This window comes from Salvelinus sp. IW2-2015, linkage group LG14 (assembly GCF_002910315.2).
Source record: "Salvelinus sp. IW2-2015 linkage group LG14, ASM291031v2, whole genome shotgun sequence".
Lineage (NCBI taxonomy): Eukaryota > Metazoa > Chordata > Actinopteri > Salmoniformes > Salmonidae > Salvelinus > Salvelinus sp. IW2-2015.
In genome coordinates, this window is record NC_036854.1 from 11,505,118 (window position 1) to 11,521,211 (window position 16,094).

The 16,094-nt window shown below is 42.9% G+C and overlaps 2 protein-coding genes across 2 annotated transcripts in view; both read right to left on the bottom strand.

Moving 5' to 3' along the window:
- The window catches only part of pex7 (peroxisomal biogenesis factor 7), a 40,589-nt gene extending 30,364 nt beyond the window's left edge, over positions 1 to 10,225 (bottom strand). The window contains exons 1-5 of the mRNA XM_024000142.2: positions 9,864 to 10,225; positions 9,531 to 9,588; positions 9,246 to 9,399; positions 8,941 to 9,018; positions 8,660 to 8,771 (exon numbers count right to left, since the gene is read on the bottom strand). Coding sequence (XP_023855910.1) covers positions 8,660 to 8,771; positions 8,941 to 9,018; positions 9,246 to 9,399; positions 9,531 to 9,588; positions 9,864 to 9,969 — 508 coding nt within the window. The 5' untranslated portion in view covers positions 9,970 to 10,225. The remainder of the gene's footprint in view (positions 1 to 8,659; positions 8,772 to 8,940; positions 9,019 to 9,245; positions 9,400 to 9,530; positions 9,589 to 9,863) is intronic.
- Positions 10,226 to 12,525: 2,300 nt separating this feature from the next.
- Positions 12,526 to 16,094, bottom strand: LOC111973599 (hairy/enhancer-of-split related with YRPW motif protein 2-like). Its single transcript, XM_024000980.2, has 5 exons — positions 15,673 to 16,094; positions 15,219 to 15,297; positions 14,937 to 15,020; positions 14,699 to 14,780; positions 12,526 to 14,179 (listed from the first exon to the last, which is right to left on the bottom strand). Exons 1-5 carry the CDS (start codon positions 15,753 to 15,755, stop codon positions 13,506 to 13,508), a joined length of 1,002 nt encoding a protein of 333 aa, XP_023856748.1. The 5' UTR covers positions 15,756 to 16,094; the 3' UTR covers positions 12,526 to 13,505.

The following is a 16,094-nucleotide window of genomic DNA, read 5'->3' on the forward strand; positions in this document are numbered from 1 at the left end:
GGCCGTTCATATTTTTGTTCAGTTTGGTATATCTGTAGAACGTAGGATGGAATGGTATATGTACAGCAATAGTTAAATAGGATAGGCCTTGACTAGAATACAGTATATACATTGAAGTGGGTAAAACAGTTTGTAAACATTAAGTGACCAGTGTTCCATGACATTGAGAGCTACAGAATGTGGTTTATCGTAATGCTGTGATGCAGACTAGGACAGAGGGAATAAAGCTCAGTATGCATGTATTTCACCAAAATTTAGATTTGGATGACTTTTTCCGAATTTAGATGGACTTCACAGAATTAGATGGACTTCACAGAAGATAGCCAAAGAAGTTAAGGCAATGCCTTGTGACCGGCTCACACTGCTTTACAATGCAATGAGTTGCTCTTCCAAGTGGATGACCCCAGATCAATGAGGTTAATTAGTGGAAGTGTTTTGCTGCAAACAGACAAACATGTAAAGTGTTGGTCCCATGTTTCATGAGCTGAAATAAAAGATCACAGAAATGTTCCATATGCACAAAAAGCTTATTTCTCTCAAATTTTGCACACAAATTTGTTTACACCCCTGTTAGTGAGCATTTGTCCTTTGCCAAGATAATCCATCCACCTGACAGGTGTGGCATATCAAGAACTGATCAAACAGCATGCTCATTACACAGGTGCACCTTGTGTTGGGGACAATAAAATGCCACTCTAAAATGTGCAGTTTTGTCACACAACACAATGCCTCAGATGTCTCAAGTTTTGAGGGAGCGTGCAATTTGCATGCTGACTGCAGGAACGTCCACCAGAGCATTTGCCAGAGAATTTAATGTTAATTTCACTAGCATAAGCCATTCTGATAGGCTGTGCCTTGCTCCCCTGTGGGTGGCCCTGAAGTGGGTGGGCTACGCCCTTCCAGGCCCAACCATAGCTGCGCCCCTGCCCAGTCATGTGAAATCCACGGAGGCCACTGTGTTTTTGGGGACCTTCAATGCTGCACACATTTTTTGGTACCCTTCCCCAGATCTGTGCCTCGACACAATCTTGTCTCGGAGCTCTACGGATATTCCTTCGACCTCACGGCTTGGTTTTTGCTCTGATATGCACTTTCAACTGTGGTATCTTATATACAGTGCATTTGGAAAGTGTTCAGACCCCTCGACTTTCCCCACATTTTGTTACAAATGTATTGAACATAAAAAACTGAAATATCACATTTACATAAGTATTCAGACCCTTTACTCAGTACTTTGTTGAAGCACCTTTTAGCAGAGATTACAGCCTCGAGTCTTCTTGGGTATGACATTACAAGCTTGGCACACATGGATGTGGGGAGTTTCTCCCATTCTTCTCTGCAGATCCTCTCAAGCTCTTTCAGGTTGGATGGGGAGTGTCGCTGCACAGCTACAGTGGGGAGAACAAGTATTTGATACACTGCCGATTTTGCAGGTTTTCCTACTTACAAAGCATGTAGAGGTCTGTCATTTTTATCATAGGTACACTTCAACTGTGAGAGACGGAATCTAAAACAAAAATCCAGAAAATCACATTGTATGATTTTTAAGTAATTAATTTGCATTTTATTGCATGACATAAGTATTTGATCACCTACCACACAGTAAGAATTCCGGCTCTCACAGACCTGTTAGTTTTTCTTTAAGAAGCCTCCTGTTCTCCACTCATTACCTGTATTAACTGCACCTGTTTGAACTCGTTACCTGTATATAAAAGCACCTGTCCACACACTCAATCAAACAGACTCCAACCTCTCCACAATGGCCAAGACCAGAGAGCTGTGTAAGGACATCAGGGATAAATTGTAGACCTGTACAAGGCTGGATGGGCTACAGGACAATAGGCAAGCAGCTTGGTGAGAAGGCAACAACTGTTGGCACAATTATTAGAAAATGGAAGAAGTTCAAGATGACGGTCAATCACCCTCGGTCTGGGGCTCCATGCAAGATCTCACCTCGTGGGGCATCAATGATCATGAGGAATGTGAGGGATCAGCCCAGAACTACACGGCAGGACCTGGTCAATGACCTGAAGAGAGCTGGACCACAGTCTCAAAGAAACCATTAGTAACACACTACGCCGTCATGGATTAAAATCCTGCAGCGCACGCAAGGTCCCCCTGCTCAAGCCAGCGCATGTCCAGGCCCGTCTGAATGTTTGCCAATGACCATCTGGATGATCCAGAGGAGGATGGGAGAAGGTCATGTGTCTGATGAGACAAAAAATAGAGCTTTTTGGTCTAAACTCCACTCGCCGTGTTTGGAGGAAGAAGAGGATGAGTACAACCCCAAGAACACCACCTCCAACCGTGAAGCATGGAGGTGGAAACATCATTCTTTGGGGATGTTTTCTTTCTGCAAAGGGGACAGGACGACTGCACGTATTGAGGAGAGGATGGATGGGGCCATGTATCGCGAGATCTTGACAACAACCTCCTTCCCTCAGTAAGAGCATTGAAGATGGGTCGTGGCTGGGTCTTCCAGCATGACACCGACCCGAAACACACAGCCAGGGCAACTAAGGAGTGGCTCCGTAAGAAGCATCTCAAGGTCCTGGGTGGCCTAGCCAGTCTCCAGACCTGAACCCAATAGAAAACCCTTTGAAAACCCTCCCTTTGGAGGGAGCCGAAAGTCCGTATTGCCCAGCGACAGCCCCGAAACCTGAAGGATCTGGAGAAGGTCTGTATGGAGGAGTGGGCCAAAATCCCTGCTGCAGTGTGTGCAAACCTGGTCAAGAACTACAGGAAACGTATGATCTCTGTAATTGCAAACTAAGGTTTCTGTACCAAATATTAAGTTCTGCTTTTCTGATGTATCAAATACTTATGTCATGCAATAAATGCCAATTAATTACTTAAAAATCATACAATGTGATTTTCTGGATTTTTGTTTTAGATTCCTTCTCTCACAGTTGAAGTGCACCTATGATAAAAATTACAGACCTCTACATGCTTTGTAAGTAGGAAAACCTGCAAAATCGTCAGTGTATCAAATACTTGTTCTCCCCACTGTATATTCAGGTCTTTGGCTTAATGGCTTAATTTTTGCTTTGACATGCACTGTCCTTAATGACCTTAAATAGACAGGTGTGTGCCTTCCCAAATCATGTCCAATCAATTGAATTGACCACAGGTGGACTACAATCATCGCAAAGGGTCTGAATACTTATGTAATAAGATATTTCTGTAAACAAATTATTAAAAAAATTAGAATAAGGCTGTAATGTAACAAAATGTGGAAAAGGGAAAGGGGTCTGAATGCTTTCCGAATGCACTCTACACACACACACACCACACACACACACACACACACAACACACACACACACACACACACACACACCACACACACACACACACACACACACACACACACACACACACACACAGTCAAAAGTTTGGACACACCTACTCATTCAAGGGTTTTTCTTTATATTGTAAATAAAGAATTGTAGAATAATAGTGAAGACATCAAAACTATGAAATAACACATATGGAATCATGTAGTAACCAAAAAAGTGTTAAAAGTGTGGCTTCAAAGTAGCCACCCTTTGCCTTCATGACAGCTTTGCATACTCTTGGCATTCTCTCAACCAGCTTCACCTGGAATGCTTTTCCAACAGTCTTGAAGGTGTTCCCACATATGCTGAGCACTTGTTGGCTGCTTTTCGTTCACTTTGTGGTCCAACTCATCCCACACCATCTCAATTGGGTTGAGGTTGGGTGATTGTGGAGGCCAGGTTATCTGACGCAGCACTCCATCAGTCTCCTTATTGGTCAAATAGCCCTTACACAGCCTGGGGGTGTGTTGGGTCATTGTCTTGTTGAAAAACAAATGACAGCCCCACTAAGCGCAAACCAGATGGGATGCCATATCGCTGTGGTATACTGTGGTAGCCATGCTGTAGTAGCCAAGTGTGCCTTGAATTCTAAATGAATCTGTCCACTTTACGTTCCCATTAACGAAGAGGCAGCAACTCACAGACTAACTCCCACTGTCACTCCTATTGACTGAAACCACTGCAGAAATGAATTCCTTGATGGCTTTTCAGAATGGAGCGGGACAAAAACCTTTGCCAATTATGAAAGCGAATCACGGCGAAGGGGAGGAGATGAATGAAAATTGTTCAAGAGTTTCTGAGCGATTAGTTAAGTCAATATTCAGTGGTTGGGATGACCTAGATGCTGGTGTTTGATAGCAACTTTGACAGCTCAGGGCTCGACTCACATTTTMAATGACAGTGAAATGGATCCATGGTGGAGATTGCAGCCTCACAAAGCCACTTGCCTGTAAAGCTCTCCTTCATCCCTGCCAAGATGCTGCAAGCAGGCAGGGCTTGTCGCCGTGGCCCATCTTGGAGGAGCGAGAGAGAGAATATGGGAGTTCCCGATAAGCACTAATCAGCAAGTGCCAGCATTGCACCCCCCCCCCCCGGGGATGTTGAGCAGAGGCTGTGTACGTTTTGGTTCTACAAAGCTGTATTTATAATAACATTCAATAATCAATGAATTGCATTCAATCTTGCACCATTCGATCAATTATCAGTTGTAAACATGTATTTTTTTCCTTTATATGCTGCCTGCAGCCTGATCTATTTTGCCTGTGAGCACATGACAGACAGTTGTTGGTCAGAACACATGTCCATAGTCACCGGAAGAGCGCGTACTGTATTAATCCTGCTGTAGAATTCATTACGGCCAGCAGGTGAAACAAACAACCCAAAAAATAACGAGTCACTCAGAAAAACTAGTCATGACTATCGAGTGAGTAAAAAGAGTCATTCAAAAATAACGAATTGTTCGTGAACTGCACATCACTTACCCACGTGTGGCTGCTTTTAAGGAACACAGCTTATATAATATAGAAAACGCAATCATCCATTTATATGGCACTGATATATCCCTAAAAAACCTAGCCAATCCAGATTTTGGAAAGCTGTAAGGCAGCTTTGACAATACGCAGTTCTAGATCAAGTGTCTAACTTCAGGTTCTGGCCTCTGCGGGTGTGGGGTTACCACCAGATCTCACTCACGCCGCATCTATTACCATGTACCCCTGCTGAGGCAGCATCCTGCAAACCTCTCTCTTCCATCTCCTCTCGCTCCCATGGACCAATACAGCTGTGCTGTGCTGTGGGATCTGTGTACATGCCTCACAGCCCTCCTATTGATTTTCACCCACTTCTCATTACCTGCTTGGTAACACCTTCAGTGTCAAGGTTTTAAAAGGAAAAAGGGGACCTTCCATCAACACTTCGCTGTGTGATCATAGCTAATGGCTCTCGGGGTAGGCTGCCTTACTGAGCGAGATGCAGAGAGCGAAGGATAAGATAGCCTACCAGGGTCTGTGTGTGTGTGTGTAGTGGGGTGAGGGGGCTAGCCCCTGAAGTCTCTGTGTGTGTGTGTGTGTGTGTGTAGTGGGGTGAGGGGGCTAGCCCCTGAAGCTAGGTAAAAAATGTCTCACACACTAAAACCATTGTCTTCACAATTATTATATTGTTCTACTGTGCCCCCTTCATGGCAGATCATTGGGGGATCATGTCCAGCGTATATTAAGGATGAAATACGCAACATCATCATGGGGTAAAAATCTGGTACATTTGACCAGATGTATCATATTTTGATATCAAATCAGCGGCGATCACCAGAACAGATACGATTATGTGATTTCAGTCAATCTTCACATACACTGAACAAAAATATAAAACGCAACATGCAACAATTTCAACATGTTTACTGAGTTGCAGTTCGTATAAGGAAATCAATCAATTGATATGAATTCATTAAGCCCTAATCTATGGATTTCACATGATTGGGAATACAGACATGTATCTGTTGGTCACAGATACCTTAAAAAAAGGTAGGGGTGTGGATCAGAAAACCAGTCAGTATCTGGTATGATCACCATTTGCCTCATGCAGCACAACACATGTGCTTCGCATAGAGTTGATTGTGGCCTGTGGAATGTTGTCCCAATCCTCTTCAATGGCTGTGCCAAGTTGCTGGACATCGGCAGGAACTGGAACATGCTGTCGTACACGTTGATCCAGAGCATCCCAAACATGCTCAGTGGGTGACATGTCTGGTGAGTATGCAGGCCATGGAAGAACTGGGACATTTTCAGCTTCCAGGAATTGTGTACAAATCGCTATGACACGGGGCTGTGCCTTATCATAGTGAAACATGAGGTGATGCGGTGGATAAATGGCACAACAATTGGCTTCAGGATCTCGTCACGGTACCTCTGTGCATTCAAATTTCCATCGATAAAATGCAATTGTGTTCATTGTCCATTGCTTATGCCTGCCCATACCATAACCCCACCAACACTATGGGGCAGTCTGTTCACAACGTTGACATCAGCAAACCCCTCGCCCACATGACACCATACACACTGTCTGCCATCTGTCTGGTACAGTTGAAACCGAGATTCATCGGTGAAGAGCACACTTCTCCAGAATGCCAGTGGCCATCGAAGGTGAGCATTTGCCCACTGAAGTCGGTTATGATGCCGAACTGCAGAAAGGTCAAGATCCTTGGTGAGGACAACGAGCACGCAGAAGTGCTTCCCTGAGACAGTTTCTGACAGTTTGTGCAGAAATTATTTGGTTGTGCAAACCCAGAGTTTCATCAGCTGTCCAGGTGGTTGGTCTCAGACAATCCCGCAGGTGAAGAAGATGGATGTGGAGGTCCTTGGCTGGCATGGTTACACATGGTCTGCGGTTGTGAGGCCGGTTGGAAAGTACTGCCAAATCCACTAAAATGACGTTGGAGGTGACTTACGGTAGAGAAACTAACATTCAATTGTCTGGCAACAGCTCTGGTGGACATTCCTGCAGTCAGCATGCCAATTGCATGCTCCCTCAAAACATGAGACATCTGTTGCATTGTGTTGTGCGACAAAAGTGCACATTTTAGAGTGGCCTTCTGTCCCCAGCACAAGGTGCACCTGTGTAATGATCATGCTGTTTAATCCGCTTCTTGATATGCCATACCTGTCAGGTTATCTTGGCAAAGGAGAAATGCTCACTAACAGGGATGTGCGTATGAAAAGCTTTTTGTGTGTATGGAACATTTCTGGGATCTTATATTTCAACTCATGAAACATGGGACCAACATTTTACATGTTGCATTTATATTTTTGTTCAGTATAATTCCCCCAACTCTTACAAAGGTAACTATCCCCTCTATCAAATCATTGTTATTCATGATCTTTGACACGTATCTGACTAGTAATAGGCCTACAGCATTCCCTTATAAAACTACATTTTTCTGATACATCTGTAAAAAGAGAGTAGATTCATAAAGAGTAGAGTAGATTCATAAACCGATAAACTTTTGTATGTTAAATTTCGCACACAGAAAAATGTTACTATTGATACATGAACCCACTTAACCCAGTGAGCATATTTTGGGCAATACTTGAACACTTAAAAAATGTAGATGTTCCTTACACCCAAAAACAATGTCCTTATGACATCCCATGACAATTTCTTGCACGCTGGGATAGTACAATGGATTCACATCTTCTCTTGTGACTACTGAACTTTCCCTGGCTGAACACTGGAACACAGACTGTAGGCTATGACAAGACAGCCACTTATAAAAGAAAGTTATGGCAGAGCAAACAGAGCCTGGTTAATTCTGATATGGTCTCCACAGAGAGGCTCTGATACCCATCAGTGCCCAAGACTTATCGGTGGTGACAAACCCTGTTAGCACCCGGCCCTAGAGTGCTGCGACTGGAAACTGACTGTGAGAGGGAGGACGCTGTAGGCCAAACGGCTCATGTTTAGATAAGATCACAGTGTGGCAGCAGTCTGTGAACAGAGGAACATGTATCTGTTTTCTAATAGAAACAATGTCATGTTCACGAGCAGCACAAGAGCACTGTAGGTCAAATGATCCAGATAGTTGATGGAGATAAGCGCTCATGCTAAATGCAGGTTAAGTCCATTGATCTTTTGTTAAAGTCAATTTGTTAGGTTGTAACATACAAAACCTATTTTCTTTGAATGTTTAAGGAGCACAGAAACTGTGGATAGTGCTTGATTGGCCCTCTAGCATAACATAAACAGCAATAATAATGAATGTAGGCCTTAACCTTTTAGAAGCATAAGTTACTATATTCTACTCTATAATTCAGAATTTAACAATAAGAAAATACTTACTATGAAAGGCTACATCTGAACTGATTAACAGCAGTTGTACACTGCTTCAGAGGCAGAGCGCCAGACCAGTGAATCAGAACTAGAGCTTTAGTGACACCATGTGGTTATGATAAGGCATTACAAGCAATTGCTGGATTTTAAAAACCTGATTACAAATAGAATCAATTTTAATTTGTCACACGCCCTGAATACAACAGGCAGACCTTACCGTGAAATGCTTATTACAAGCCTTTAACCAACAATGAAGTTCAATAAATAGTGTTAAGAAAATATTTACCAAATAAACTATAATAAAAATGTAATAAAATGTAGCAATAAAATAACGAGGCTATATACTTGGGGTACCGGTACCGAGTCAATGTGCGCGGGTACAGGTTAGTCAAGGTTGATGAAAAAGTCACAAACCTCGATCAACCTAGAGAATTTAAATTATACTTTAACTAATGTAATATCCGAAGCATTAGTGACCAAGGGAAGTGTAACTGTACTCACCTGATGCTGAAGCAAAGCACCCTGGGATGTGAGGAGACCACAGTGTGCTGTAGATGACCCCTTCATGACCCTGAAGGGTGCAGAGCGACTGGCCGCCACGGCTGAGATCCCACTGTTGGAACAAAAACTCCACTCATAAAACAAAGCCATGCTATTTTTCATATCAGTGTGTGTGTGTGTGTGTGTGTGTGTGTGTGTGTGTGTGTGTGTGTGTGTGTGTGTGTGTGWGTGTGTGTGTGTGTGTGTGATGCAAATACTACCACCACCATTTTGAAACACACCACTTTGGCTGTGCGGTCCCATGAGCCTGACACCACCAGGTTCTCCTCCCGGGTCTGACTCCAGTCCACAGAATAGACCTGGGAGAACAGGAAGTCCATCAACTAAAACTACACTAGCAGCAAATGTGTCACATATGATAATGCATGGACCAGTAGGCTACAGTGATAACATTGTCATTTAGTAATTATACTGTACTTACAACAGTATTACAATGACGTATTGTAAAATGGAACCCTAAAATTGTATGCTTATAATAGTTACATTGGTAATATGATGATAAGCTCATGCAAGGTAACAAGCCCACCTCTTGTGTGTGCTCTTTGAGCACCTGCAGTGGCCCGGGCTGGGGGTTGGCTGTGTCCCAGACCTGCAGAGACCCGTCTCCTCCTCCCGTCAACAGGATATGCTCATTACTTTCACTCCACGTCACGTCAAACAGACCATCATTCCAGTCAAAACTACATGAGACAGAGGTAGCAATACCGGGAGAGGATGCATCAGCGTAGTTGTTTCAGTGACTGTTGAATGTGTGATGCATTGTTGTCAAACTGTGTCAGTATGAGAAATTCAATGTTGGAAAGTTGATTACCTTTTCACAAGAGAGATCCCGGTCTCGGTCTGCTCCAGCACAAGCAGTGTCCCACATCCTTGAAAACACACACACACACACTTCATTAGAATAAATGCAAGTAAGCATTGCATTAATTTGCAACAAGTTCTTGGTTTCATGACAACACTATGGCACCTAGCTAAAAACAATGGCTGTCATATTGTAATCGCCGACAGTGACCCACAATAAATACACTCTTGCAGTCTCGAAACTCTCAACCCGTCAATCACAATGTGACGTTTACCCGAGCCCTGCTACTCGATTTTGTCGTGACGAGATTAATTTATTAAATAGTCTACACCGTTTATTCACCTGCAATTCCATAATACTGGGATGTCGCACACGCCAACCGTGTTGGAATAAACGGTGATATCTCCACTGCATAGCCGTGTCGAGCTGGGAACTTGAATGTCTTCATAACCTTTCAAGTTGTTTGGTGAGTTGTACTATGTCACTGCGTCGTCAAACAGAGCAACACTTGGTTGTAATGTTTAACCTGACCAAAATAGTTGTGTGCGCGCATAGTTTTATGAAAATAGAATAGTCTACAACGTAACAAATCTTTATTAATCAGGAACATAAACATATCTTCTTAATAAACATAAATCTCTAGTGTATGGTCTCCACACTTCCTCGTTTGCGAGATCACCACGGAAGAACAAAGATCACAAGTCTTCTGATTGGTGAGTGATTTCCTGCAAGCTCCTCATTGGTCGAATGGCTTTGAGCGCTGATTTACTGATCCTAAATCAGCCCTTGTGTTATTTTTAAGGGGCTTCGATTAACCTCACCCGGGTGCCCGTGTAAGAGTGTTTTGCCCGGGTGAAAGTTGATTGCATTTATTTTGGAACCGGTCTGACTCCCAAGCGTGAGCCAGGTGCCCCGTTCAAAGCTCATGGCGAAGTCGGCACAAACAAAGTGACGTAAGAGCATGTGGAGTAATGAGTAAGATTCTGTTTTCACATGCAAAATGGATTGCTATTTAGCTTTATCTGCCTGCCCAATGAAAACGAGTTTGACAATTCAAACATGTATTTTATGGAAAAGAGATGTAGCCTATGTTTATGGACGATGCACCATGCTGACGATGCACCATGCTGTCTTGTTGACAAAATGAACGAGCGGCATAGATTACTGTTCGATTTGAATGGGAGCTCCTCTCTACCGTGTTTCGCCCTATGACATAACGGGTCTTTGCCTGGTGCCTCACGGTTCAGCATAATCGAATCCGCCCATTATGAGCAAAAGGCTGACCACATACTGAGGCTACAACTTTAATAATTGTTTAGAACCTAGTCATATATATATTTTATTATCTGGGTTCTCTATGGTCCAAATTCCTGTCTATGGATTGGATAATGGGTATCCAATGGTTGAAATAATTTCATCACAAGGTGGCGACATTGCCGTGGGTGTCTGCAATCACTCACTTGAACGTATCAACCATCTTCTACTTTATGTAATTTAAATCATCTTATTTGTCACCTGTAGTGTCCAATTTAAAATGGTTAGGTTTCTTTAGTCTTGGTCTAGTTATTGTTTTTTTGCTTGGTAACTTTATATGGTGTGATAAAACTCACTGAAAATAATCACAATAACTATTTTAATAATTCAAGAAAAGTCACTTGTTGCAATTTGATCACAAATGTTTAAAATGATAATAACAATTGTATGACTTAGATCATTTTGTTGAGTGTTTGGCAATTCAGGTTTGAAGTACAAAGTTAGGTATTTAGGCCTCCTTACCTCAGCTTCATTTGAAGATATTTAATCAGTCTTAAATCTATGTAAGAACATGAAATCCGTTGAGTTATCAATGTGATTTTTATTTTTGGTGCATAAACTGGTAAAAATATTGTTATTAGGCTACGTCTCCAAAAAAGGTCACATTGATAACTCAGAGATGATTAAACTTAAACTGATTAAAACAATTTCACAAAATAACTATAATGATATTGAATCGATAAACATTAGATTTAATACATTCTAAACGATGATGATGAAGCCTACTAAAAGGTGTGCAGACCAGCCCAGGCTAGCCCACAGCATCGGCCATTTGACGTTTCTGTGGTTCATGTGCGCCTTTGATTTATGACAGGACTTCAAAGCGCTCGCCCCGGCGTGAGAACCAGTCCGGAGCAAAGCATATAACCCGCGGATTTATGACCGAGCGCTGTTCCCATGATTGTCGGTGGGCAGCAGGCGCTGTTTGTCGTAATCCCCATTCACTTGGAAATGCTGAAACTTTTTCTTTTAAGGAATTGAATGGTGTGACAGTGATTTACTAATGTAAATCTTTCTAACAGACCCAGGATAAAGAGAGTGGATTAGGCCAGCATAAAGATCCATCTTGGGAGGAGTGACCAAAGTTGTTTTGCCTTTATACTTCTGTTCCAAACCAGCGGTTTGTCAGGGATGTTGATACCCTGTATTCGCGTTGACAAGTTCTTTCTCCAAGGGAGAAACGGAACCAGACTCTTTACAGATTCTTTTCCCCCCCCTTTGAATACCATTAAGCATTGCCATAAGCCAACCAATGCAATCAACTAGAGGTGCAGTCTAAAAGTGACACAATAGACACATGAAATTGATATATTTTTAAACGTCAAGGCCTATAGGTCCCTGTAGTAGATATAATTACAGAATAGGGTGAGTTTTTGATGGGAAAGGCTAGAGACATTTTGGTGACTGATTTACAACTCTGTGTGTAGGCTACCAGACAGTGCCAGACGGTGCCAGTTATGCAATTGTACTTATGTGTGTCTCTCTTAGGGAGTTTTGTTTTGTATCAAAAACAAATAACAGGAAAAATGAATATTTTCCCTCACCAAAAGACGGAACATATACTTTGTGGTCTTCAATTTGTGACTTGTAAAATAGCTTTTAATATGGTACTATAGTATTGGCAGTGGCACACACACTGGTTCCGTTGATCTGTGGTGAAACAAAGAACAATATACTCTGAGTGGCCAAATATTCCAAAAAATGTTTAATCAGTGACATCTATAGAGGGCTGTTTGCATAGAAACCGGTTATATAAAAAGACAAGTTATAGTAGTATCATTGAACTGCAGTTGGAACCGTGATGTGATGTGTTGTTTTTGTACTTTCTAAAGAAAAAAGCTCCTGTCGTGTTTCCAGCAGCAAATTGAAGTGCATCATACCAAATATGTCTTCCTCTACCTTCAATATAGCTTCTAGTTCATCTAATATTCATACATATTTACAAACTTGTTAGTTCATGGATTTGATTAGATACACACTACATTGATTCATGTGTTGCCTTATTATCTCCAAAACATTTGGTTCTTCCTCCAATGTTCTTCATTTGATTGATTGGAGCAACTCCAAACTAAAGACACTGCTTTGTGATTGTTAATCACACTATTTTCCACCAAGAGTTGAGATCGAAGCAAAACAAAACTTCTGCTGGATCTCGTTTCCATTTCTCAAATTCTGAAAATATTGCTCATAACAATGTGAATTAAACAGCCAATGTTGGGGAAACACATGCTCTAAAGCAATAGTGACAGTGAAGAAAATTATGAAAACAAACTGACACTGAAGAGGGAGAAAATGGAGTCTAGAGAGGTCTAATTTGAGTGCTGTTCTTTAATAAAAATAAAACATTAGTACATTTTAAGTGGATCTAATTATCCTCTCTCTCTCTCTCTCTCTCTCTCTCTCTCTCTCTCTCTCTCTCTCTCTCTCTCTCNTCTCTCTCTCTCTCTCTCTCTCTCTCTCTCTCTCTCTCTCTCTCTCTCTCTCTCTCTCCCATGAGAGAGCTTGCATGCATGTGCTCTGAATTTGCACACAGCCAGAAATGAAATAAGCTGTCGGAAATAAAAGTCCATGGACACAAAAGAAGCCATAGTTAATAAAACAATATTGTTCCTTTATCTGTATAGTGTGGATGACCTCCAGCCACACTGAGACCTTGTAAAAGTCGAACACTTAAAAGGCTCCCACTTCTGTTCCCCAAGGTCTGTATGGTTTGCTGCTGCCCTCTCGGTCTCTGCTCTGCTGTGAAGTGGATGTGGTGGAAATGGAGGGGCACACAGCTGAAGCGACCATAGACGCTGTGCTGCTCACACTGTGAGGTGTGAAGATGGGGAATCCTCCGGGAAAGGACAGGGGGAAAGTCTGGGCCGCAGCAGCAGCGGCCGCCGCGTGAACGGTGGCCGAGAGCGACAGGAGGGAGGTGGAGAGTGGGGGGACGCAGGGTGCCACACTGCCATTAGAGGGCGCCCTGTGAGAAGAGTCAGTGTGGGCGAAGGTGGCTGTTAGTAGGGCCGAGCCGCGCTGGGGCACCTCCACAGACAGTCTGCTGGTGGCGCTGTCTGAGGAGGGCAGTCCACTCTGTTGGAGGAAGGCGGCGGGGAGGGGGTGGAAGGCTGCGGCCCAGTGGTGAGGGGGGAGCACCTGCTGGTGGTGTGCCATGGATGAGGTCATGGCAGCTGCCTCCCTCTGAGATGCGCAGGTGCTGAGGTGGGATACCAGGCGCACGCGCAGGGGGTCAATGCTGTCTAATCCCTCCACAGAGCTCAGGTACCTGGCCACCTCCGTCAGACACTCCCTGAAGCCCACGCTCATGAAGTCCATAGCCAGGGAATGGGCATCAAAATACCCTAGAGAGACAAACAGACAGAGGAGTGACAGTGAAAATATGAATGCCAAGCAACTATAAAAACTGCCGGTCCCTCAAACGAGCTGTAATGTAGCCAGCAGCTGCTGATGGGATTGAAGACTAAATGGTGAGGGATGGATACACACTGGTCCCCTAGGCTGACCATTAGGGCTCCGGCTGTGCCTCCAGGCATAAGCTTAACAGTCTGGGATTGTGCTGGGATGATTGTATGTTTGTTTTGTCTCCCCAGTGCACCCGTTTTTACACTCGCTGGAAACTCCAAACAAACCACCAACAGGGCAGCCTGTGAATGCAGCCTTCTCTCCTCCCACGGATTTATGAAAGCAAACACAATGCAGGGTCAAGTGCTCCTTTTGTCCCAGCATCGCTTTCCCACGAGTTCAACCCTGCCATTAGCATTGATTTCCACTCCTTTAATCTTGTCAAAGGGGTCTGCTTGCAAGGATTTCACTACACAGTATGGCAGAGAGCAGTTAGAAGCAGCCAATGAACTCCTTACCTTTACCGCCAGTGGTCTGCAGCATCTTAAGGTGATCCACTGTCATCTGCAATATTTCTGCTTTCTCTAATTTGGCAGAACCCTGCAACGAGCAACAGGATGTATGAAGCTTAAAACTCTCATAACTTTTTACGAATAAAAGACAGACAAAATGACCTCATCTGTTATTGTTTTGATGAAAATTAAACTTTTGTGTAAATTCCATTTAGAAATCAGAGCGGATATAATTTAAACTCACTTGTTTTTCAAATGCAGTTGGAACAAGTCGACGTAACTCTGATAAACTATTATTGATTCGATCCCTCCTTCTCTTCTCGATGATCTGGGATAGACAACTATATTATTGCATACTTGAAAATATAACAATTCAAGGCCTAATAATAATACTAATAATAATGTTAACAATAACGTGACAATAATTAAATACATGTTTAAATAATAAGTAATAAATAATACAGTAATGAATAATAAGCAATACATAACAACAATGATGGTAATAAACTACTCAATAAATAATTACCCCTCTTCGTTTTTTTCTTGCCATGACTTGGGTTGTTGTTGTTGGGGAGCCACATCTAATAAATGATCCATTGCTGTGCCTGCATGGGACAAACATAATCTATATGTTTTACTCAAAATAATATTTTTATTTTGCGAATGAGCAATTATCCAAAACCACACAGTTTACTGTGTGTAATTTATGCATAAAACACTCATGTATCCTGCACTGGTCAAGCAAGAGTCTCCTATATATTCAAAATACATTGGAGAGAATTCTCCAAAATTGCCAGGATGTGTTCACGAACCACACATCAAGGTGAGAATTTGCACTTGTCACCTGAAGGTTGACACCAGAATAAAACGTTTTCACTTTTGCTAAACTTTTCTCAACTTAACGTTTCATCAACGTTTCCCATGTGGCGCACACGCGGAAAATGTGGCTAACCTAACCCAAATCATTTTTATGAACTTACCCAGAATAATTATTCTCACTGCCGACATCAATAGTTTCATCCATGTCGCTGTCAGAAGTACTATCCTCACAAGGCCTCTTCATGGTGATGGCGAGAGTATGTCTTTACTAACGTCTCAGTGGATCGGTGCGCGGCCAGGTAGACTGATGACTGGTGCCTATACAATTCCCTCTGTACAGCTTTCCCACGAACCGTTGGAGCCTCAATCACTGATGCAGGGCAGCGTAGCCGCCTACGTCCTGCTTGGGAACACCCACAGTAGAAAAAACACGCCCCGAGCCACTGAGCAATGACGAGAGAGAGGTTTGTGCTGCGGCGCTGGTCCAAGTTCCCTAGATAATTGGCTCTGCCCAGTTTTAGTCGGCCTACTGTTTAAAACACCCGCGGGCTGCGGAAAGCGCGAGAAACTGTTTACAGCAACG

What these genes read in the sequence shown, in the direction of transcription:
- LOC111973599 (XM_024000980.2), bottom strand. Translation starts at nt 15,755, where the DNA reads ATGAAGAGGCCTTGTGAGGATAGTACTTCTGACAGCGACATGGATGAA. An exon ending in CAAGAAAAAAACGAAGAGGG is followed by an intron (nt 15,021 to 15,218) that starts GTAATTATTTAT and finishes TGTCTATCCCAG; the next exon opens with ATCATCGAGAAGAGAAGGAG. An exon ending in GCAGACCACTGGCGGTAAAG is followed by an intron (nt 14,180 to 14,698) that starts GTAAGGAGTTCA and finishes TTGTCTCTCTAG; the next exon opens with GGTATTTTGATGCCCATTCC.